The sequence below is a fragment of the Calonectris borealis genome, chromosome 13 (genome assembly GCF_964195595.1).
Source record: "Calonectris borealis chromosome 13, bCalBor7.hap1.2, whole genome shotgun sequence".
Classification (NCBI taxonomy): Eukaryota; Metazoa; Chordata; class Aves; order Procellariiformes; family Procellariidae; genus Calonectris; species Calonectris borealis.
The window spans coordinates 10334186-10358019 of NC_134324.1; the positions used below are offsets into that span (position 1 = coordinate 10334186).

General features: G+C 46.7%; 2 protein-coding genes and 1 pseudogene across 5 annotated transcripts in view; 1 reads left to right on the forward strand and 2 right to left on the reverse strand.

The window, feature by feature from the left end:
* Positions 1-245: 245 nt before the first annotated feature.
* Positions 246-2283, reverse strand: AGTR2 (angiotensin II receptor type 2). The gene has a single exon (XM_075161805.1). The coding sequence runs from the start codon at positions 2281-2283 to the stop codon at positions 1165-1167; it is 1119 nt and encodes a 372-aa protein (XP_075017906.1). The 3' UTR covers positions 246-1164.
* A 10897-nt stretch (positions 2284-13180) lies between these two features.
* Positions 13181-14456, forward strand: LOC142087910 (leucine-rich repeat transmembrane protein FLRT3-like; annotated as a pseudogene).
* A 7467-nt stretch (positions 14457-21923) lies between these two features.
* Positions 21924-23834, reverse strand: part of PLS3 (plastin 3) — a 53365-nt gene continuing 51454 nt past the window's right edge. For all 4 annotated transcript variants that reach the window (XM_075162098.1, XM_075162100.1, XM_075162099.1 and 1 more), the window contains one exon: positions 21924-23241. In XM_075162098.1, the coding sequence (XP_075018199.1) occupies positions 23109-23241 (133 nt within the window). In that variant the 3' untranslated portion in view covers positions 21924-23108. The remainder of the gene's footprint in view (positions 23242-23834) is intronic.

Genomic DNA, 23834 nt, shown 5'->3' on the forward strand with positions numbered 1-23834 from the left:
TCACCCAGCCTGGGGACAATGTGCTGGCAAATGAGCAAGGTGCTAACAGATCCCTCTTTTAGATTGAGCCTATCAAACATGATCCTTTCTGAAGGGTCCAAAAGGACCAGTATCTCTCCAGCAAAAGAAAATTTCAAATAATCATCAAAAGCGACCTCAAAGTAGAATCAATATTTGCCAAATACATTTTTTCTCCTTTTTCTTTTATTTACAAATGAGTAAACTCCCATACTGAGATGTGCGTAAGTCTTAGGAGTCACACGATGGTTTTGCTTCTGGGTGTCAAGACAGAGTCACTTAGACTTTCTGTACACAGTACCCCAAAATTACAGTAGTAATCGACATTTAAAATGCAAAAAGTCTCGACAATCAGCAAGTCTTTTCCCCAAAGGCTGCTGGACAGTGCATGGGACTCAGCATGCCCACGTAGCAGTGGGACGCAGCGTGTTCGGTTCCAGGGGAATTACTGTCAAAAGTGGCCACGCTGAATCAAAGCAAAGGACCATCTGGCCTGCGAACCTGTTACCTGCTATGAGAAAGGTATAAAACATGCATGTGGTTGTACTTTCCCCCAAGAATACTCTCCTGCCTCCAGCAGTTTGCAGAACCGTGTCTCCACCTGTTCTCAGGATCCCAGGCCTAAGTAAGCGGGAGGTATATTGGATGCATTTTACATATGACATCTCTAGCCGTATATTTAAAAAAAAAAAAAAATATAAAATAGACATCAAAATGTTTTCTTACAGGTAGGTACAGGAGTATCTGCACTGCTTTATTTACACATTCTCTAGGGAGAATCTCTTTTAGAAAATCAGGGTATAATACTCAGCACCTACACAACTGTAGCTATCATTGTAGCAATGGTCCTTTGGTATATTTTGTCTTTTTGTGTTACACTAACATTCTCCTGATCTCAGCCACACACAAACTGATACTTAAAATGCCATCGTTATATTTATTTGCCAGAATCTTCCCTCTATGTAAAACTTGAGTGCTCATTGCGGAAAGGAAGGAAGAATAAATCCCCATGTGTGAGAAAAACAGATTCTCCTTCAAACAGCTGGTGAATGAATGGGCACAAAATGAAGGGAACAGGAGAGAGGAGTGTCACCACTGCAGGGACAGCCAGCTGCACTGACATTGCCCCACATCATGCCCCAGTGCTTACAGCAAGGACTCAGGCCCCTCTTCCCTGCCCACGGCAGTCTCAGCATCTCTGAAGCAGCTCCCTTTCCTCAAAGAAGAGCTCTCTTGATGGCTGTTGAACTGATAAACTCTTCTCTTAAACAAGCGATGGAGCTTCTCCTGGAACTGGTTCCCAATAAAGCAGTACAGCAAAGGGTTGATACAGCTGTTGGCGAATGCCATGCAGATGCCGAACGGCAGCGCTGTGTCGATGATCCCTGTCACATCACAGTTGTTAATGATGTTCATATGAGCCAAGGCATCCAAAAATGTTAAAATGTGGAATGGGAGCCAGCAAATTAAGAAGGCCACAACAACAGCAGCCACCAGCTTTAGGACTTTGTCCCTCTTCTGCTTGTTTTTCCCAAACTCCTGTGCTTTGAGCAAGTGCCTCCTGATCCAGATGTAGCACGTGGTGATCACTGTCAAGGGGATGAAGAAGCCGAGTGCATTTTTCAGGAAGGCTGTTGCCACAGACCATTTTGCATAATTCTCATGAGGAAAGGCCATAATGCAAGCATTGACCCCCAAGCTTTCAATGTAGTGAGTGTCACGGAAATAAAAAGTTGGGAGGGAGGACAAACAGGCAAGGCCCCACACAACCAATGCTATAAAATAAGCTTGTTGTGGAGTTCTTCTTTGAGAGCGAATAGGATGGACAATAGCGTGGTACCGATCCATGCTCATGCATGTAATGAAAAATATACTTGCAAACATGTTCAAGCACAGGACGGAACTGGAGATTTTGCACATGAGAGACCCAAAGAGCCAGTTGTACCCCTGCGCATAGTAGGTAGCCCAGAAGGGAAGGGTGGCGAGGCACAGCAAATCCGCCACGGCGAGGTTGAAAATGTAGATATTAGCAACTGTTCTGGGGCCACTGTGACGACAAAGCACCACAACCACCACGCTGTTGCCCACCAACCCCAAAACAAAAACCACAGAGAAGAGTGCTGGAATTAGTGAAAACTGATAATCTGAAGAGGTAAGCGGGCAGGGAGGGGGCGAGCGCAATGCAGCCGATGAGTTTGTCAGTGTTGTATAGAGGACTTGGAGAGTTTCTCTGGTGGTGATGACCAGGGAGTAGTTGCTCTGCATGTTGGTGCTGGTGGAAAGGGAGGTTCTGCAGGAAATTCATGTGCTAGTAGCACTTTTCTATCACATCGCTCACCTGCAGATCAGAAACCATGTGTTAGACATGCACTCTGCAGCTGTCTTAGCTCTGGAATCACACAGTCACAATAAAATAAAAACCATTTAAAATTATGTCAGTAAGCTGAGTGCTGAAATACCAGGCAACCCTGCTGCACTCCTTTCCTCCATCCTACTGACAGGACACAATTAGCCCTAGGGAGGTCACCGCACTTTTTAATTAGCCTGGCAGAGAAGTGAGCAGCTGGGTTTTATCTGTGATTACAGATGGTGCTTTCTGTGGCCAGAGGAGCAGAAAGATTATTGACTCAGGAGCTGGAGATACTTGGGGAACTTCTGCGACCAAAGGCAGCACTGAAACTCCTCATGATCTTTTTCTTGGCTTTCTCATACTATTTCCAGCACTCTGTGCAATTAAAATAATGTAGAAAGGCAGCACTCGCCAGCAGGGATCAGATACTTCACACCTGAGTGTCTCCTGGGACTTCACAGATGTGAAAACAGCCTTTTAACAAGGCTATTAGGAAAGTAAGCTTTGATTTTTTTTTTAACTCACAGGAGTGGATGCAGAGACACTGAAAGGTCTTTGCAAAATGTCATTTACTGTCAGAGTCCTTCTCAAAGCAAATCTGCATCTCCTGCCCTCATGACAGCTTTTAATCAGAAGAGTAAAAGAAATATTTTCAATGTAGATAAAAGCAACAGACAGTCAAGTACTCAGTCCTTGCAGGCGTTAGATTTAGCAGTAGTATTTGCCATTCATTTAGAAAGATCAGGACTGGGTTTCAGTAGGGGAAAAAGTAGCTACAAAACAGCTAAAATAGGAGAGTTAATTGACAGGTCTGTCTTTGTTCCAGTTCAACAGCTCGTGTCTGCACTCTAAGCAGGGCATTTTTCAAACTTTAAGACTTCATGGTCAATAAAGAAGATCTCATACTCAAATATTTTATTTTACATAATAGAAAGAGACAATTCCTTTTTAATTAAGTTCTTATGGAACCAGTCAGGCATTTAAGAATTCTCAAGGGGCCCTAAAAACAACAGAAATTTTGACCAAGACAAGACAACAGGGTTGGGTAATGATGTCTCATTTAACAGAAGGCAACTGATAATTTCAAACATATTTTTCTGTATTAGCATTTTATTGTACCATAGCTTACCATTTGCTCAATGCAAAATATGCAATATGCTACTTTGAATACACTGACAAAAATTTTATCTCAATCATATTGTCTCAGCAATGAAAATTCAATAGAATATTAATGCACATTTCTGCAGAGTGCTGGTATTTAAAGTCCCAAATACTGGATCACAAGTCCACGTTCTGTAATCAAATAGGTCTTAAACCAGAGGAAAGTTTTTTGTTTGGGGATGACAAAGATTCAGGAGAGGATCTGGAGCCCCATTTCTCCCTTAACTCTTATGTCCTGAACCCCTCACTTTAACCTACAGAAGCTGAAATCTCAGAACTAGTCATAAAGCGTTACATATCTAACTTACTCCTAATAGAGGGACCGCACCATAATTAATTTTAGTGACATTACTGAGAACAAGGTTCCATTGACAAACACACTCCCCCCTCTGCACACGAACAACTGGTGGCTTAGAATCTGCTTCTAAACTAGTCATTCCTACTGTTACTTAAGAGACAATGAGGCATTTTATCACGAATTGAATCAAATCAATGGAAATTATGTTCTAACAGCAGATAGAAAACATACCTCTCAAACCTCACATTCGTCTGGATGTAGCCTTAGCGGTACGTGCTCCTTTTTTCTGTTTTCCTTCTAGCGAGTATCACCACCAGCAATCTGCTCTCTCATATCTTCCGTTTTCCCACTGAGAGACTTTAACCTACATAACTCAAGAACTGAAATATGAATGCCTGCCAGCTTCTTTTCCTTTGGAAGCAAAAGGAGTTTGAGAACCCCCCTTTCCAAGGCCACGTGAGCACATGCAGTAAATCAGGAGAGAGGAACAAGACAACCGAAAAAAAAAAGAAAGCAAGCAAGCAAGAAAAAGGCAATTCACACAAATATCTCTGCGGGTTTCTACTGCAGCTCTTGGGCCAGGAGGATACACCCACATGCAACCCCCTTTTGCCCCCCAGGTGTACATCAAACACATGCAAGCCTCCATGCAAGGATTCATGCATCTCTGGGGGCAGGGGGATCCCCATCCCCTCTATGGAGTCGCAGCGTTTGCTAACACATTTGAGAGTGGAATAGGCTGTTAGCCCTGGCAGAGCTGACCATAATGTGAACACACAGAGACAGAATGCATACACACCAGCATTGCCTGCGTAAGTGAGCTGATTCTCCCAATTAGTAGGATGGGAAAGCCACTGCGCAAGTCCTTGCAAAGTCATGCACACTGCTCGAACCAAGGAGGGCAGCAGGACAAATCCACGTGGCAGAGAGCAGACTTGGTTCTGAGACTGCACTGGCGTAGCACACGACCCAAGCAAGCAGATTGGCAAGGCTGCGTGCTCGTGGTGACTTCCTATTCACACAAAACTGAGTTTTTACATCTGCTTCTTCCTCGCCTCACACGTTCTGCCTGGCCCCAGCCTCCTCTCTCTGGGAGGAACTCCAGGGGGGCTGCTGGAGGATAAGCACTGGGGCAAAGTAAGCATCCATAAGCCTTAAACATTTTGCTCTGATGATACCCTGAGTGCAATCTCCTCTGCAGGAGCAGCCCATCTACTGGGGACACGTGTGCTGTGCTGCCCAGGCAAGGCTGCATGTGCCAGATGGAAAGCAACCACAAGTCCCTGCCAGTGACATGTCCCTTTGCCCCAGCAAGGCGCTGCTGGCTGGCTGTCCATCACCAGCCGGCGCTGGACCCAAGCTCATCGCATTCTTTGAACACCGGCGCAGCCTTGCAGCAAGGGGTATCCAACCGTGGCGGCTCGGGGGAACACCGGTGCCTGCCCTTGCTCTGGGACTGTGCAGCACACCAGAGGCAACAGGCATCACAGGCTCTGTAACCAGCCCTGCTTAAACCACGGTGACTCAGAAGAGAGATGAAACAGGGAAAATAACCTTTTACCAGCATCTTCAGAGGAACCAAGGGCTAAGCAGGCTGTGGAGAACAAACTCACCCTTCTGCCCAGCTGTGTCTTTGACCCAGAAAGAGCAGCAGAGAATGCTGGAAAAGCTCATTAGCAAAAGCATAGACATCCCCTGGAGGAGGGCACTACTTCTCAAGGCAGGGAGAGGAGCCCTTGGCAGCTTTTGGCTTTATCTGCCTCATATTAATAGTCCAGCTCTTGGCATTTTCTGTGCAAAAGGAGACTGGGTTATTTAAAGAAGGGGAATCCCACGCAGCATTTCTATTTATCACAGAGCAGTTGATTTACTGCTTCACGGACACAACCACAAAGCAGTCAGTGGTCAGGACTGTCAGGCTGCAAGTACACACAGTGCCTGTGCTTGGGACAAACACTGGAAGGGAAAAGAAAGCTGAAATAGCTCAGTGAAATGACATGCTGAGAGCAGATAAAACAGAGACAGACCCAAACATCACAGGTATTTTGAGGGAGGGTAATACCAAACCACTGCACAGGATGGGAGACCTCATCTGTCCCAAAGGCTCAAGCCTGTGTGTCACAGCCAGAGTTAGACAACATACATGTCAGCACATCCTTGTTGTCTTGAGATGTATACGAACCTCCCCAATGCACACACTAACCCATTCCATAAGTGTTTAGTTTGATTTTGGGGCATCCCTTCCTCTTCCTTTTCCCACTCATTCCTCCCCACCCTCATTTCAGATTGTCATGGAAAAGGTAGAGGAAGAGGGGAGACATGCTGGAACCACTGAAATTTGCATTACTCAACAACAAATAAAGAAAATTTGTAAAGGAAACATTAACATCCATAATAGCTTGGAGGCTGAAAAAGTCGACTTAACCAAAAATCTTTAAGATGAAGATTTGCACTCAGTTCCCACATATGACAACCACTACCAGGAGACTTCTTGTTTTGTTCAAGAGGCATTAAACAGACGATGCATCTTCTATAGACACAATGCAACAACTCTGTCCTTTCTTCAAACCAAACATCTGCCAAGCAGGTCAGTGGGAGCACATGGGATGTGCAAGTGCAGAGGTCACGTGTCCTACTGTAAAGAAGAAGAAACACACCTTTTGCCACCAGTCCTCCCTGTACGTACCCTGCCTCGGGTCCAGAGGACTGCTGGCTCTCAGGTGAGTGACCTGAGATGTCAGCACTCACTCTGACCCATATTCATTCAATTTTTTACTAACAGTATGTGACAGGAGACCCTCAGCCAGGAATTCTTGCTGCTAGTTGCTTTGCACACAAATGACTGGTGAAAGATCTTGCTCCATCCTTCACCAAACATCCAGCATCAGCGTGCTTTGTAAGCAGGGAAAAAAGTCAAATGCATGAGAATGTTTATTTTGCAAAGATAACAAACACAAATTGTTTAGATTTAAATATAACGTTTTCCTTTCCAGATGCACTTTTGATCCTCACAGATACTGACTGTGTCTATTCTGTTCTACCTCCAAAATTGTTTGAAACTTTGTGCTGGGTTCATAACTCTTAGTAGATGAGAGATGGGCCTGATGCACCTGGTGCAATGGGGGTCATACCTCGGGCTGCCCTTTGCCAAATCCTGCTCCCATTCTTTCCCCTGCCAGTGCTCAAAGCATCCGATTCCTTCTCTGATCCCAAGTCCTCACTCCAAAGCTCCATTTAGCCAATGTACAAACCCCCTCCCTCTTCTATTTCCCCCACTATTTCTTTCTTCCTCCCACTATTTCTGAGCATTGCCTGTACACGAATGGCTGTGAAATAGAAGGTACACCCGACACGGACGCCTAAGCTGTCCATGCACAAGCCAACCTTGTGCCATGCAGTGCTGCAGCTGAGCTAATGGCCCCTGAGCTTGCAGGACATGTTTGTCCAGCTTCCACAGCCAGGCTGGTAAATCCAGCACACGGATCTGCTGCGTCAGAGCCCAGCACACAGCTCAGCACAGGAGCAGAGTCTTCGGCCTTTTTGCTGTCCGTCTGGCTGCAAAGTTACAAAAGCTGGGAGTTTTCACCACAAGATGACCTGTTTGATGTTAAATGAAGAGGAGTTAGTTCTTCCTGGAGCATGTATTTGGGGAAGGATTTTATGCATATCTTTTATACAAAAAAAAAAAAAAAAATCACAATTCAAGAGAAGCAAGAAATTTTGCTGCACGTTCACATGCAGCACTCAGGTTTATCTTTCTATCTTCAAGCCCATGCACCAAAAGAGGTCACTAGAAGTATTTTAAAAAAAACCCAAACCAAGCCAAACTAAAACCAAAAAAACCACCCCCACAAAACCACCCCCACACAATTCAAATACAACTTCTGATCAATTGTGCAAAGTAAAAAAAAAAGGATCCATGCACCCCAAGTCCTAGGTCTTGGTTTTTTGCAGGAAAGTGCTGCTGTCAGGGATGGAATATTCCGAACAGGCAGTGTATCCAACTGCACCAGCAGACTGTCAGAGCCAGTTCTTGAGGTTAAACCTTGCCAGCCTGCCGAATCCTCAAAGCAATGTGGGATCCAGATGCAGACTGTATTCATAAGCTAAATTTGTTCCTTCTGGGGAAAGCAAGAGGGGAAAAAAACAAACCCTCTCATAAATGTGCTCCCCAGGATGCATAATCCAACGTAGATCAGTATGGCTCTGACCCCTTTGGTGCTGATTTACAGCAGGATGCCCTGACTCCCTGGTTCTGGGGCTGGCAGCAGGAGCTGGGGACCCAGCACCCACACACTGCCGGGGGAGTGATGATTTCCATCATGCCAGATTGTGCATTTGCATCATGCTAAACTGCAGGCATTTTGCACGCACGCACTAAAACCATCCCGCCTGCAGCTGGGTTCCCCCAGCACTCCATAAACTTTTATATGCATTCCTCCTTCCCGTATTTGTTTGTTTAAGGGTTTCTTTAGGGATTGATTGCTTAGTATTGCAAGTAAGATTGGAGTACCTACCTCGTCCTTCCCCAGCCCCAGAGCACTCCTGCAGTGAAGGCTGCTTTCTTGCCTCCTGTTTGGGGCCTTCGGGAGGAGAGCAGTTGTGAGCAGCGGCCAGTTGAAAATTGATGGCCGAGGCAGTGAGTCCTGCGCTCACCCAGGAGAGTGGGTTCTTGCCTTGGCACGCTGGATCTTAAGGCTGTCTCACGTACCTCTGAAGCATGGTCAGTTCTGACAGAGGGTGTCTGCAAATCCAGTGTTTTGGCCAGGAGGGAGAACTACTAGCATTTTTAAAGGGAAGACCTTGGTCAGTGTCTCACTTTCCCTCCTGGAGCCACGATTTCACATGGAAGAACTGAGCAAGCCTGGGGAAAGCCCTGCTTTTCTACTTCGCAGCAGCACAGCAGTGAACACAAGGACCGTCCAGCCAGAACCCATCAGAGTATGGTCTCAGAGAGCTCTGGTCCCATCATCTGCTGGAAGAAGTCAGTTTTTGAAGCAGTTCAGTGTCTAGTGTGAGAGAGACAAGTTTGGAGGTAAGAGAGATGCCCTTTCCACCTCCAGCATGCAGAAAACTTTTCCAAAGCATTTCTTTTATGAGATGTTTGTGTCCAGCCAATAGCACTGCCAAGACTGAGATTATCCTCCATGACATTGTTTGTTCAAATAATTGGCCATAAGCATTTTACAAGTTACTAAAAGTAGTAAAGAAAACAAGCACATAAGTGACTTGGAAAACATGCTGCACCCGTTGGTATTAAAGGTAGCGGGTGCACATGCGCCCTGGCACCGCTGCCTGCTCTCGGGGGAAGTACCGCAGCACTTGGCCAGAGCTCCGTTCCCGAGTGCTGCAGAGCTTCAAGCCATGGCCCCAGGTAAAGATAAACCACCAGGCAGAGGTTGCCCACAACGGGCATAGAGCCTAAATCCCGCTGATGCCGCTATGGCCAAAGCACAGCATTTCAGCAATTGAGACCTGCTCAGCCAGATTGCAACAGGAACCCACATTCAGCTTTCATAAAGAACAATTTTCCATCACAGGTAATTTTCCTCCTGCTCACTTCTCCCAGACTAGTTGCTGTGATGAGCAGCAGAAGTCAAGACATTGATGCTCACAGCTTGTGGGAGAGAGCTTCCTCCTGTTTAACTTCTACTTTATTAGTATTAATATATCTGTATATCATCTGGCATTTAAAGGATGTGGAAGCATACTTCACATTTCTTTTTAGGGTCTCAAAGTGATTTTTTAGGAAGAGCTAGGATTCTGGCCAGTTTTATAGAGCTACAGAGTACCCAGGGGTCTCTTTCCAGACATCCTTTAAAAATAAAAATCTTCCTCCCTTTGCTGTTTTGAACTATACTCACCGCAAGCATCATTTCCCACTTTTTAAGTGTTTTTGTCAGGAATTTCTCTTATGTACCAAAAATGCTAAGATACACATGAAAGAGAGTTCCCCAGCTAGATAAAGTTTTGGGGAAGTCAGAATATTCTTGACACTTGAGTATTCCTACTTATTTAATCCTTCTTTTAATCAACAAAGCTATTAAGTGATTCTACTCATCCCACCTTTGCCCACCAGAAGGTTTAAAGAAAGCAAACCTTGCTCCTTTAACTCATTAGACCAGCAAGACCATCCCAAAGTAGATGTTTGGACTGCTTGTATCAAACCTTGATCCTGTAAAGAGAATACAGCTCCTTAAAATCTACAGTTTCAGGCAAGGCTCTTGACATCAGCTACAAACAATTTCTGAAGTGGGTGTGCTGGGCTATAAATCCCAAATGTCAGATAAATCAGTGACTGAAGAAAAGACAAAACACAATCATGGTCATGCAATGGGTGGGATAAATTTTAACAGAAGACCTGCAGTGGTTCAGCCTTTCCATTAAAGCTGGAAGGATGAGCCACCTCAGCCAAAACACATGATGCACTCCAGAAAACCCTCCTAACAGATGGAGTGAGACAACCAAAATCCCTGCATGCGGAGCACAAAGAGCTCAGCCTGGAAAAGACAGCCCAAGAGCTGAATGCTCGTAATTGAATGGACCACAGTGGGAAAGTATTTGTTAAGAAAGTAGCTAGAGAGAAAAATCACGTGGTTGTTCTTCTCAAGGACCATGTCTTTACCTTGTCTCTGCATCATGCAATGTATTAGCGATGCTGGCTACTGCTGACGGCAGCGATGATGCTCAGGAAGCTGAAGCTGGACAAGCAATGCTGAGCACTGCTTGCAAAGGAGCAGCACACACGGGATATACCTGCGGTCATTGTCTTGGATCAACACTCAGCCCTCAGCGAAGGTTTAGCTCTCCACGGTGTTGAGCAATGGCACACCGCTGCGTTGCTTCCACCTCAAGGGCAGCTGCAACCAGAGCTGCCATCAGTAAGCGTGGCCCAGGCAGCAGCCACAGCCGGAATCCTGGTGCGGCAGCTGCCTCCCCCCATGCATCGTGGAATTGTTACAGGGAGCAGCTGGAATTGCCAAACCCATGACAAGGTGTAAAAATCTGGTCATTTTTATACTTACAGGCTTCCTTGGGCCTACAGGCTCTGAAGCAAGAAGACATTCTGCAGCGGTGTGGTCCTGTTTCACCACTATGTTTTAGTCCAGTTAAGCAACATCTGGCAGTGATGAGCTCTAAGAGCTGCATGCTTTTGGTCTCTGAATATTTCCAATATGAAATCAAGGAGAATTAGAGCACTGGGCTTAAATAAGGGCTAGAACATGGCAACACTGCTGGAATTACAACCAGAAATAAAGCACTGTGTAGAATAAAAAGGACACCAGCACAAGCAACCCATCTTCTTCAGCCTGAGCTACAAAACTTCAGCTAGAGGCGAGACCATTCCTAGCAGACACGGAACAGCTCACTCATCCTGCACAGAGACCAGCAGAAACGTGTCTCCTTCACAGGGATGCACAGGCAAAGTCATAGAGCAAGTGATATTCATAGCTGTGCTGCAGCAGGAGGTAAGAGAAGCCGTGGAGATCCCAGCAGCGGGACACCCCTCCAAAGTGATATCCTCAAAGGAGCAGTCCCAGCTGAGCCAGAAATACAGGAAACAAAGATCGACCCACCAAAACCTTCAGCATGGCCCCAAATGTGAGCAGCTGGATGGGGCGAGCAGTTGGATGGGGCGAGCAGCTGGATGGGGCGAGCAGCTGGATGGGGCGAGCACGTTTGCACCTTCCTCCGGGGCTCCCAGGACAAGCCCCTCAGCAAGGTGCCGTCACCGCTGCTCTCAGGTTGAAAACCAGCTTTTGGCCCACTGCAGCAAAGCCTGTCTAACTAAATAAATGATGTTGTTTACAGCTGGAAGATGGTCTCCATTACACAACGCGGCCATCCCAGGCAAGCTTCCAGGGAGAAGCTGTTCTTTGGGGGGTTGTTGCTTGAAAAAATGAAGAAAAAAACAGAACTAGCTGAAGCCAACACAGCAATTTAACAGCACAGGAAGCTTAATCTGCTTCTGCCGAGAAAACGATGGATCTGCAAATTTGTCCAATTCACACTTACCGTTGGTCATATCATGTATTTGGGGTTTTAGCCACTGTCTGGGCAGAGCTGGCAGAGCAAGGGAGAGGAAGGAAACCCAAATCTGTAAAACATGAAGAAGAAAAAAAGCTGAGACAGACCAAGAAATTAAGAGCAGGGAAATGCATCTGAAGGGAGGGGGCTGAGAGAAGCTGTTTCAAACACATCAAAAACATAAGAACTCCAGCAGAGAGAAGTGAGGGGGAAAACAAAAATTAAAAGAGTGAGAAAAAACAAGAGCAGCAATGGTGTCACTGGTTGCCCTGCTGGCACATCAGCTGCAAGGCCTGGGTCTAGCCCTCTTGGCATTGGAAGCAAAACAAATCAGTCTGCAGATTGCTGATCCCTGGCTGCCGGGTGCATCAATCAGCCCCCGATTGCACTTTTCCTTTGCATTCTGGATATAGGATGAAAACCAGGGAGGGGCCCAAGGACCTGGGCTTTTAGTGACCCAAGCCCAGCTCCAGTTGCTCTTCAGACCTGCTGGAGACAGGCAGTGCCCTGGGAAGGGCAGCGTGCCCTTGGGGTGCTCTGTGTTTCGCCCACGGGGATTATCTTTTACCACTCATAGATGGCTCGGGGCTTATCCCGAGAAGCTCACCAGGACACAGCACTCCCCTGCACGTTCCCGGCTGGCAGGGAGCGTGAGGCTTGCACAGCTCCTGACAGTCTCCCGTTTTGCTGCAGAGGAGTCACAGCCATCGACAGGGCTGTGCCCAGGGCTCAGTCGCAGCTCTGCTTTCCTTGGCATCCCAATCATGGCCTGAACCCGGGGCATCTGCCACATGTGCAGCCACACCAGGGTGACAGCTCCCCATCTCACATCCGCATGGCAGAGCTGCTCTCAGCTGCCTTTGCTCAAGCCCTAACTGGAGAAAAGTACAAAAATCCTCCCCCAAAACAGTTTTTTTGAGCAAACTGCCAAGCAGATCCTGAGAATGGTGACCAATCCAGGAGCAGGAGCCTCTCCCACACAGATCCCAAGGGAAGTCTGTTACCTGCTGCTGTTTGCAGAGGACAGGAGGTGGGAAAAACCACTGTCAAAGCATGATGCTCAGCTGAGAAATCTCCCTGCCTCTCAGTAATGCTCTTTACAGCAGGACGGCACTTAATCGGCTTGTATCTGCCTAAAGACTTGATCCCCATTGGTCTGCAGCAGGAAGAACCAGCTAATTTATTTTCACTGTGCAGTAAAAGCACAGCCCAACCGACCCTGCAATGCTCACGGTTCACCTACCCAAAAGGTACATGCTCTTTTTCTTGCCTCCTTCTCTACTACCCTTCAGGTATTAGATGCAGCAGCTGACTTGTGGCTGGTCATGTTCTTTCTTGTTATATTTATTTTTACTTGTGCAGCAAAGGCTGGACTGAGTCTGAATATCTCCGATTCGTGCGCAAGCATGTGCAAATGTGCACCTGAAGACATTATCCACTGTAACGGACTGAGAGCCCTCCCTGGAGAAATAGCAGCATCTAGCGTCTCTCTAAACCTCTCCAACAATTATTTGTGGATTCTCACCACCAACACCTTCAGAAACCTGACTTTCCTCCACAGCCTCTGGCTAGATGGAAACAATCTGACTTTCCTGTCCCCAGGGACCTTCCACGCTCTCAGCAAGCTGCGAGAGCTGCACCTCAGCAGGAACTCACGCCTCACCTACCTGCACGCAAACACTTTCAGAGGACTATTAAGTCTCATCAGCCTGGATTTGTCCCACTACAATATCTTCGAAACCCACCTACTTCTATTTTCACACCTGCCTTCTTTAGAAAGACTTGATTTAGCCTCTAATAACAGGCGGTATGTCCCACAAGCCTTTAGGAACCTCTCCAGCCTCCCAAGGCTATCCCTGGAGGGCAGCCACACAGAAGCCATTGGCAGAGATTCCCTGAAGGACCTGGAAACCCTGTACGATCTGAATCTCAGGAAGAATCGGATATGGATCATTCAAAATAGCGCTTTTACAAAGCTTCTCAGATTGGGCATGTTAAATTTAGGACACAGCTTCATTGCTGATTTGCCTAATCAGTTTTTTGACGGGTTGATCCAGCTCAAGACCATACACCTTGAAGCCAACAGAATCACTGCTGTCGACTGCACCTTCAGACATCCGCTGAACTTGAGAAACTTGTACCTGAACAACCACCAGATCTCCCTGATCTCAGACTCTGCTTTCTCGTACTTAAACAAGCTGCACTTCCTTCACCTGCGCAAGAACAACCTCAGCTCCCTCCCCATCCGCTTGTTTGCTGAACTGCCAAAACTGAAGTCCGTGTTTTTATCCCACAACCCCTGGAAACGCGACTGCAAGATGCTTTAGTTCTGGCGGTGGACCGCAACGCGCAGGGGAGAGATCAAAGGGCTGCACTGTGCCCTCCTGGGTCCTTACAGCATGACAGCACTCGATGTCCCCCATCCAGGGGACCTGATGGCCTACACGGTGCCACCTGGCAAGCAAAGACAAGTGCAGTGTGGCCAGTACCAGCATGGTTCCCGGGCCCCCCACTCTCCCCAGCAAGGTCATCCTGTTGGCACTTGTCTGCCACGCATGGTATTTTGCAAGGGTATGGGACAGCTCCGTGGCCACAGTTTGACAATGTTTAAATTATAAAGTGGAGGCCACTTATTTATTTTCTGGCTCTTTGTTTGTGAACAATGGTTTTCATTACAGGTGGGTTTTATATAGAAATAGCGGGATTTTATTACATAGGAATAAATGTTTTCATTCATGGGCAATGCTCAAATCTGAAATGCTAATATCAAAATTCAAGGTAAATGTTCACGTGCAGAAGAGAAGCTCACATTAGCAAGTTCAGGACTGGGGCTTTGTGCTGGGAGACGCGGGGCCAGGAAGCGTGGCCCCACTGCAGCCTCTGTCCCCCCCGTTTCCCGGCTGACCACAGCCACGTGTGACCTCTCAGGGAAGGGCTGCCTTCCTGCGCTCAGCCCGCACTGGGGAGTACTGCTGAAGTAGGAATAAATTGCACGTGTTCCAGCACATCTGGTATCCCTAGAAAAGGCTCAGTCCACCAGCATCTCTGTGAACGTGCTGTAGCTTCCCACAGCTGGCACACGAGGTGCTTTGCTGTTAGAATATAAGACAGTGTTGGAGGAGTGGGTGAAAATGTCACCGAGTAAAACATTTTATCACTCAGCTGCTCCTCACAGTATTGAGCCGCAGCTAACACGGCTCTGCATTTACCCCTGCAAAGAGGTCATTTGTCTCAGGGATGGTCTGTACAAGTTGTGTCTCCCTGCATTTTGTCAACGAGCTCTGGCATGGCATCACACCAGTGCCATACACCCAAGCCGCCCCCCTCCAGCTGCTGGGAGACGCTGACAGGTCATCATGATGCCTCCATCACAGCAGTATTCATCTTTCTTTCCTCCTTCACACATATTAGCCTTCTACATCCTCCCAAAGGGAATTTTCCATTTCTGCGGGTATATTAAAACCAGCCCAAATCCCGCTGTGGACTATGTGATGCTCCACTAGAAAGCTCTTGCTCCATCCATGTGCTGCATCAGAGCCGCGAGCAGCCACATGGCCAGGGATGAACTTCATCTACAGTAGAAGAGCCAAGGTTAAACTACACCCCTTTCTCTTCAGTGGTTAAACACTGATCACCGTCTCATCTCCATCCTCACCTTCCTCCTGCACCTCACTCACCATCCCCTGCACAGCCGCTCCAAACATCCCACTCAGTTCTGTTAAATTGGCAAATAAGCACCCTGTGGTGGCACAGCAATGCAGAGCAGTCGTGCAAGCTTCAGCAGCACAGGTTCAAAGGCACAGCCTTCCTCAAGCTGGTACAGAATCATAGAATAGTTTGGGTTGGAAGGGACCTTTAAAGGTCTTCTAGTCCAACCCACTTGCCATGAGCAGGGACATCTTCAACTAGATCAGGTTGCTCAGAGCCCCATCCAACCTGACCTTGAATGTTTCCAGGGATGGGGCATCTACCACCTTTCTGGGCAACCTGTGCCAGTGTTTCACCACCCTCATTGTAAAAAATTTCTTCCTTTTACCTTGTCTAGATTAGATTGGACATTAGGAGAAATTTCTTTACTGAAAGAGTGGTCAGGCCTTGGAAGAGGCTGCCCAGGGAAGTGGTGGAGTCACCATCCCTGGAGGTATTTAAAAGACATGTAGATGAGGCCCTTAGGGACATGGTTTAGTGGGCATGGTGTGTTAGGTTGACGGTTGGACTCGATGATCTTAGAGGTCTTTTCCAACCTGTATGATTCTATGATTCTATGATTCTAAATCTACCTTCTTTTAGTTTAAACCCATTCCCCCTTGTCCTGTCCCAACAGGCCCTGCTAAAAAGTTTGTCCCCATCTTTCTTATAAGCCCCCTTTAAGTACTGAAAGGCTGCAGTAAGGTCTCCCCGAAGCCTTCTCTTCTCCAGGCTGAACAACCCCAATTCTCTCAGTCTTTCTTCATAGGAGAGGCGTTCCATCCCCCTGATCATTTTTGTGGCCTCCTCTGGACCCGCTCCAACAGGTCCATGCCTGTCTGGTGCTGAGGGCTCCAGAGCTGGATGCAGGACTGCAGGGGGGGGCCTCACCAGAGTGGAGTAGAGGGGCAGAATCACCTCCCTCGACCTGCTGGCCACACTGCTTGTGATGCAGCCCAGGATACGGTTGGCCTTCTGGGCTGCGAGCGCACATGGCCGGCTCATGTCCAGCTTTTCATCCACCAGTATCTCCAAGTCCTTCTCGGCAGGGCTGCTCTCCATCCCTTCATCCCCCAGCCTGATACCAGGGGTTGCCCCGACCCAGGTGCAGGACCCTGCACTTGGCCTTGTTGAACCTCATGAGGTTCACACAGGCCCACTTCTCAAGCTTGTCCAGGTCCCTCTGGATGGCATCCCATCCCTCAGGTGTGTCAACCGCACCACTCAGCTGGGTGTCATCTGCAAACTTGCTGAGGGTGCACTCGATCCCACTGTCTATAGCATTGATGAAGATATTAAACAGTAGTGGTCCCGATACGGACCTCTGAGGGACACCGCTTGTCACCGATCTCCATATGGACATTGAGCTGCTGACCACTACTCTCTGGATGCGACCATCCAATCCACCGGACAGTCCATCCATCAAATCCATATCTCTCCAATTTAGAGAGAATAATGTTGCGAGGGACTATGTCAAAGGCCTTACAGAAGTCCAGATAGACGACACCCGTAGCTTTTCCCTTGTCCACTGATGTAGTCACATGCAGAAATATTAAGTATTTTTGGATGCTTTTTCCTTTGCAAGATTACTGACTTGCAACATGTTCCTGGCCAGATAGCACACCTTGCTGGGCTAAACACCTGCCTGGCACAGAGCCCCTTGCAGGGGGAAACTTCTCAGCTCTGCAGGAAGCACTTCCCCATGCCATGTCACAGAAGCAGCCCCACAACCTCCAGAACCAGCAGCACCATTTGCCAGTGCTCAACCAAGGTGTCTGGTGCTCACAATAACGTCAACGGCAAACCCCGTCCTTCAGGCACCAGGCACAATCAATGCTGGCTATTTGCACTTGGCAGATCTGGATTTCCTGCAGAGATTAAATTGCGCCACAGGTAGAGTGAGTAAGTCTGCCCACAGAGACTTGTCCTGCAGAATTAGCGTGGTCTTCGCTTGGCTTTGGCTGCTGGTGCACAGAAGGCGCGATCTGCACAAACAGCATTTGTGCCTCACAACATCTTTGGTTTCCACATTTGAGGGACTTCAGGAATTTAGTCATTTCTAAAGCCACAGTGAGCACAGCCCCCACCGACCACGGCTGTCTCCCTTGCTCTGACCCTGCCATCGGGCACACGGGCTGGTGGCAGCACAGCCAGGTCTAAGGAACATTGTTCTTTACAGCTCTTTGGCTTTTTCTCCAAGATGCTTTCAGTGATTATTTCTCACCTGACTTCTAAAAGCAACACCTAGGTAACATTGCAGAGAGACGACCAAATTTTCACTGTATAAACACCTGCCACAAGACATACCCAATGTTTCACAGAAGGAAGCAACAGAACATGTGGCAGACACACCACATTTGTCCCTGTCCTTAGATGAATTATCCCAAGCTAATAAGAGGTAAGAGAGAAATAAACCTTTGCTTAGTGCTGAAAACACACAAGCCAGCACATTTTGACAAGGGAAACCTGCCGTGGAGTGCAGAGTAAGACCAACCTTTGCTGTTACACCAGTGAAGGGACAAACTGGGGCTGCACAACAAAACCTCACATGCTGCGTCTTCCTGGTTATCAGATTTGTGATTAGATTTGTGCAAAGTATTCAATGGTCAATACATTTTTGCTCTGCATTTTGTTTGTGCTGTTTCACCATTTTGTTTGTGCATTCGGCATCATCCTCACTTTTCTCAGCTTCAAGTACTTTGGGAGGTAGTGGAAAAAAATCTCTAGCTTGTTTCTTGCTTTTGCATTCCCCTCTGCTATCGATCTGCAATAGAAAAAGGCAGAAGTAAAAAATAAGCAAGCAAAATCCACCTCAGCAGTTTTTTAAAGTCCCTACAAAATTAGATTTTTTCCATTGAAAAATATAAATTGGTGAAAAGTTTATATGAAGGAGCGCCTTGTCTCCTCTGGATGCTTGCAGAAAATATTCCTTCCACTTTTACACTACCATCTCGTTAAACACTGAACAGGAGTGCAACTACATTGCTGCTTCTGCGCTACGATGAAGCAGCGATAGAAATACTTAACAAGCTGAATGCAGCACGCTCGGGAAGAACATGTGGCTAAGTTTTGTATCCACAAAAAATGAAACTTGCGAGGAATACAAGAAAAACTTCCATCAAAAAACACAGGCCCTAAAGGTGCAGTCTGGGCTTGGAAAGACATTTGAAGGAGATCCCTGAGATTAAGGACAACACACACTCACAAAGGCAGCAGCAAACTCGACTGTTTAAAAAAAAAAAAAATTTCAGCATGAACAAAGCTGACACTGCTAAAAAATCTTGGAAACAAAAGCATGTAATTGAATAAACAAACCCAAGTAACTGAATAAGTAAAAACAAATAATTGAATATGAAAGAGCAAAAAGACTTGTAGGAACAAAGAAATGTGCTAAAGCTTACATCTCTGGCTCCTGTCGGAAACTTTTAGGAGTGTTTGACAAAACAGAAAATATTTTGAAAGCTTGCTTGCCAGGGGCTTTCTTTTGAGAAAGCACTGGGATTTATCCTGCCTGCCCTGCATGGACCTTCACTGTGAGATCTCTGCTTTGCTTTGACCCAAAACTTTTCTTTGAGTCAGCCCATTTCTTAAATACATCCAGCACAAGGAGATGCTTTCCCATTCAGTTACTATCAGAGTATCCATTTTTCCCCCTTTAACCTGGTACCAGGAGGCAAAAGAGGCAAGAAAGGACAGATGCACGTGGTCACTTCCAAAGTCTAAGAATTTTGACCTTAAATTACACCATACTCCAGCCAGTGCTGTAAATCACTAGACCACTGTTTCAGTGGGATGGATGTGAATCTACTTACAGTATATCACTCCATCTTCAGTGAAAACATATGCGATTTCCTGTGGGAAGCTTTGTTTACATATTTTCTTGTGAAAAAATTATACCAGTGGAAAGTTCCCAGCTGGCTGTATGTGAGGCTTCGTGCAATAAACCACTGAGAGGATTTGCTGGCACTCCCGGTGCTCTCTGAGGGCCCCCAGTCAGTGCCATCGCAATCCATGCCCTGACCCCTGCAGCAGGCAGGACTCCTGCATGTCTCCTCTCAGGTGCACCAGCCCCTCTCCAGCTCCCTGCCAAATTCCTCCCTTTCACCTGCCCTGTTTTCACCTCCTACACATAGAAAAATTAAGCTGCTATCACTCAACTAGTCCTCATATAGACTTTCATCTCTGAAGCCCACGTGAAGCCTAACGGTAGAGAAGAAGCTGCTGCTTCAAATAAACGTGTTCCTCCTTTGCTTTTTAATGGAGCGTTCCCTGCTGTGCTGCCAGCAGCACCAACCTCTCAATACGCTTTGACGGACCAGCACCTAACAGCAGATTTGCATCTGGCCATTAAAATGAGGAAAGATGGCATGTGGCATTGCAGCCCAGAAGCACCAGCTGCAGGAGGGGCACAGGAAGATTTCTGACCAGAGGAATGGGGGTGAGAAGGAGACGGCATCTCACTCCGACCACCATTTTCAAACCAAGCAAGGAAAATAGGTAAAGAGACAATCTTTCAAGCACTAAACCCAAAAGTTTCTCCAAGAAACTGCATCTCCACACTCTCCTGTCCCAAACTTGCGATTCCCAAAGCATCACGGCCCTCCATGCTTTCAGGCGTCCTCCACGCTGCAAACTGCCCCCGCGCTCTCCTGGCTCCCCGAGCAGGTCACCCCACACCCCGGTACGCGCGGGGGCACGGCCCGGCCCGCCGCGGGGGCACCGCTCCCTGGCAGGGAGCGCTCGCCCCGCGGGCGCAGCTGCCTGTAGTAGCGAGCGCTCGCCCCTGGATGGCTCCCCAGCCCCAGGCTGAGCTCTGTCGCTCCTGTGTTGGAGCCACATTCCCTGCCTGGCACTGCCCCGCGCATCTGGCCGTGAAGAAAAGCTCTCGTGGGGTGGGAGCTTCTACTGCACGATCTGTGTGTCCGCAGTGCATCACCTGCGCCACCGGGGACTCATGCAGTGCGCACGGACACCCACGTCACCCCACCACACTGGCAAGGCAGAGCCTTGCGCGTCCCAAATAATCTTGCTAATATGATTACACTTAATTACCTGAAAAACCCAAAGAGGGGAACGAATGGAAGCCATGGATTCTTACTATGGGCTCCAGATGATCTATGTAACACCTGCTTCAACAGAAGTCACTTTCCAGCAGGATCTGCTTCTGCAGCAATCTCTCATGGAGGACAAGGTCACAGTAAGAGGGGCTTGGATTTTGGGGGTTTTTTTCCTCCTTGCTTTAAAAAGAAAAGTGAGGACACAACCATGTACATGGTTCAGGAGCACTGACAACATAGCATCGGAACAGAACTCCTTCGCAACAGCACCTTCACACCATTGGATGGTTTGGAGCACGGGATGGGGAATGACATACTTGGTAGTTGGGTTCCCACACTCCTCCAAGCATTTGGCTTATGGGAGTTTTGAAATGGCTTAAGCCCACAGCTGTGCCACCTTGTTTGCCCAGGATGATGCCTAAAAAGGAGGCTGGGCACCAACCTGTAATCTGGGTTAACCCACAAACTCATCCCCATTCCATCAGCAGACAAGCTGCAACATGCCTCTTGCACAAAACACACCTACCTGTTTTCACCACTGAAAAAAAAAAAAATCATTCCAGACAGGTCAGAAGGGGGACAACCCGGACCAAGTTTACACAGTTGAGGTCACAGAAGTTTGTTTACATGACACCAGTCTCACACAAATTGTTCTTGATTTTTATCAAAGCCACTGGTGGTTCTGGAGATTTCTGCGCCGTCAGGCCACTGTTTTGGCAAAGCTCGCTGGACACCCAGGCTCTCACATGTGGGTTGCACAAGTGAAGGAATTGGTGCGTTGGGATGACCACATTCCTCCAGCACCCACAGCCCTGTTCCAGCCTTGCTGGACACAGCGAATAGGCAAATCCCCCGCAACAGCCAGTGGCTGCTGGGCATCCCCTCTCCCACCACAGCACTCTGAGACCCAAATCATGCCAGACTTGTGTCAGCTGCCACTATGCCCCCAGAGACCCGTGGTTTCTGGAAACAAACCTGGATAGCACGTCCCTGACACAGGAAACAATTTTTCTTCCTCCTTCTGGGTTTTGCCCTAACAGGGCTCTTCTCCTACACCCACAGACATCCTCTTTGGGCACACAGCAAGAATTCAAGAGAAAGGTTTTATAGAAGCTACCATGAAGGCAAAGCCTCACTAAAACACAGGTTGAGAATAACTCCAGTGCCCATTTTAAAAAACAAGAGCTCCTCAAGCACACCTTGATTCTAGGGTATCCTACAGATCAATGGACCTGGCGCAAAACAAAAAGATCAACCAAAGCAAAGCTAAAAGCAACTGAGGACAGGCTGCCATGCTGAGTCAGTGTAAACAAGGAGAGAAGCATGTATTTAAATGTTTTTATTTCAACTAATGCTTTGCCACCATATTACATCACTTTGAATAGCTCGGAATAGCAATATGATCTCAAAATATAGCAAACAGCTTGCCAAAGCAAGATAATATTAAATCCTATGGATACAGCATCTTCCTTCTTTGGCGACAACGCTTCCTTTTATCTGTAAAAATAGTTTTATGTTTCAGCACATTTGCTGTTCAGTTTATTGAACCCTGCTGCTTACAACATTTGCCTCTTCCCTGCACAAAACCTCCCCACAATGTAGTATGGTTTTATATCCAACAGCATTTTAAATAAAAAAGTTATAGTTTTCATGCAGATTTTTGTAAAAATTATTTTCTAGGTGCACAGAACTGAACCAAGATGCATACAAAAATGCATTCACTTCCATTCTCAGGTGTAACCGTGCCATCAGCAACATATCTTATGTTACTGTGAGAGGTCCAAGGATGGTGGTATTCTCATATATAGTATAACTTTAAAAAAAAAAAAAAACAACAAAATAACAAAAAAAAACCCTTTTTATAAGCAGCAAGAGAAAAAACTGCCATGCTTTATTTGTAAAGTAATCAAAATAGTTAGATGTATAAAAAAGCACCATGTACAGAGAATACCAGAGGAAGATCCATCTTCCTAATTACACATTTCTTATTTAGCATTGCGAGCTGGCCTGCAGGTCCCAACTTGTACTGTAGCTTTATTTGCAACGTTAAGGAAGTGGTCAAACCTAGAATACGCTTGGACCATATGATAGAAAGTAAACTGGATTGCAGACAGAAATTAGATTTGTTTCCATTACAAGTCATACCAACCACCTTATAGCCCTCGGGGTAAAAAAACCATGCACCAAGTATCTGAGAAATAATGCGGTGAAAAACAGCTCCAGAGCACTATTGAAAGATGCGGGTCTGTTATGAATGCATTTCTGTGAGCTCTTGATAAGTTCAACTTTCCTTTGGGAAAAGAGCACGTCTGTTGGTTAAAACTCCTCTCCCTGAGAATTTTTATAAGTGTTTGTCTTGCAAAGCAAAACAAAGTCCTTTGAACTTCAACAGTTCCTAGGCCAACAGCATTTCAACGTGGTCACAGCTGATCTGCTACTCATGCACCCAGGGTGGCAGGTTGGGTTTTTGTCGCGTTTTGTTTTTTTTTCTTTATATGGATCAATCCTTTTATACTCGCTTCATTCCTCTGCCCATCAAGCAGGCAAACACGGTCATAACCATCTTCGGTTTCACCTCCACAAGATCTTCTGGAAGAGCATAAACTCGGGCACCAATTCTTCTTGCCATGGACACAGCATACCTATTCACCATGGAAAGATGAGTGGGTCAGCACTGAGACTACTACCAATAAATCACAAGTCGGGTCCTGCCCTATCCAACACAATTTCACCTATTTTCCTCTTTATCAAGATTCAAGATGTGCAACAGTGCAACAACACCGCATCTGTTTGTTTTATAAATGTTTTTTTGATCTTTTGCTGTATTCCTTTTCCACAGTAGAGGAAAGTGTCTTTAATGCAAAAATTGATCTTTGAACATCAAGTCCACTTTACCAACAGTTAAAAAAATTGTAATTCATATTTGCTAGGGCTAATAGATAGCATGTGTAACCAAGGATTAATCAGCTAACATTTACATTTCCCCTTCTGTTTGCTCTTTAGGAACAATCAAGCGAGACTATTATCTGCAAGAAACTTTGCTGTCGTTCTGCCACTGCAGAACAGTCACAGAACACACATTTAAAAGGCATGTTTTAATAGGCATACTTTAAACTTGACAACTTACGATGATTCAGCGAGACATGAGACATACAAGGGTTCAATTTCAAAACCCTGAGCACTTCATATGCCTGAACAAACAGGTGAGAAGCAGAGTATTCTGAAACTGTGGTAA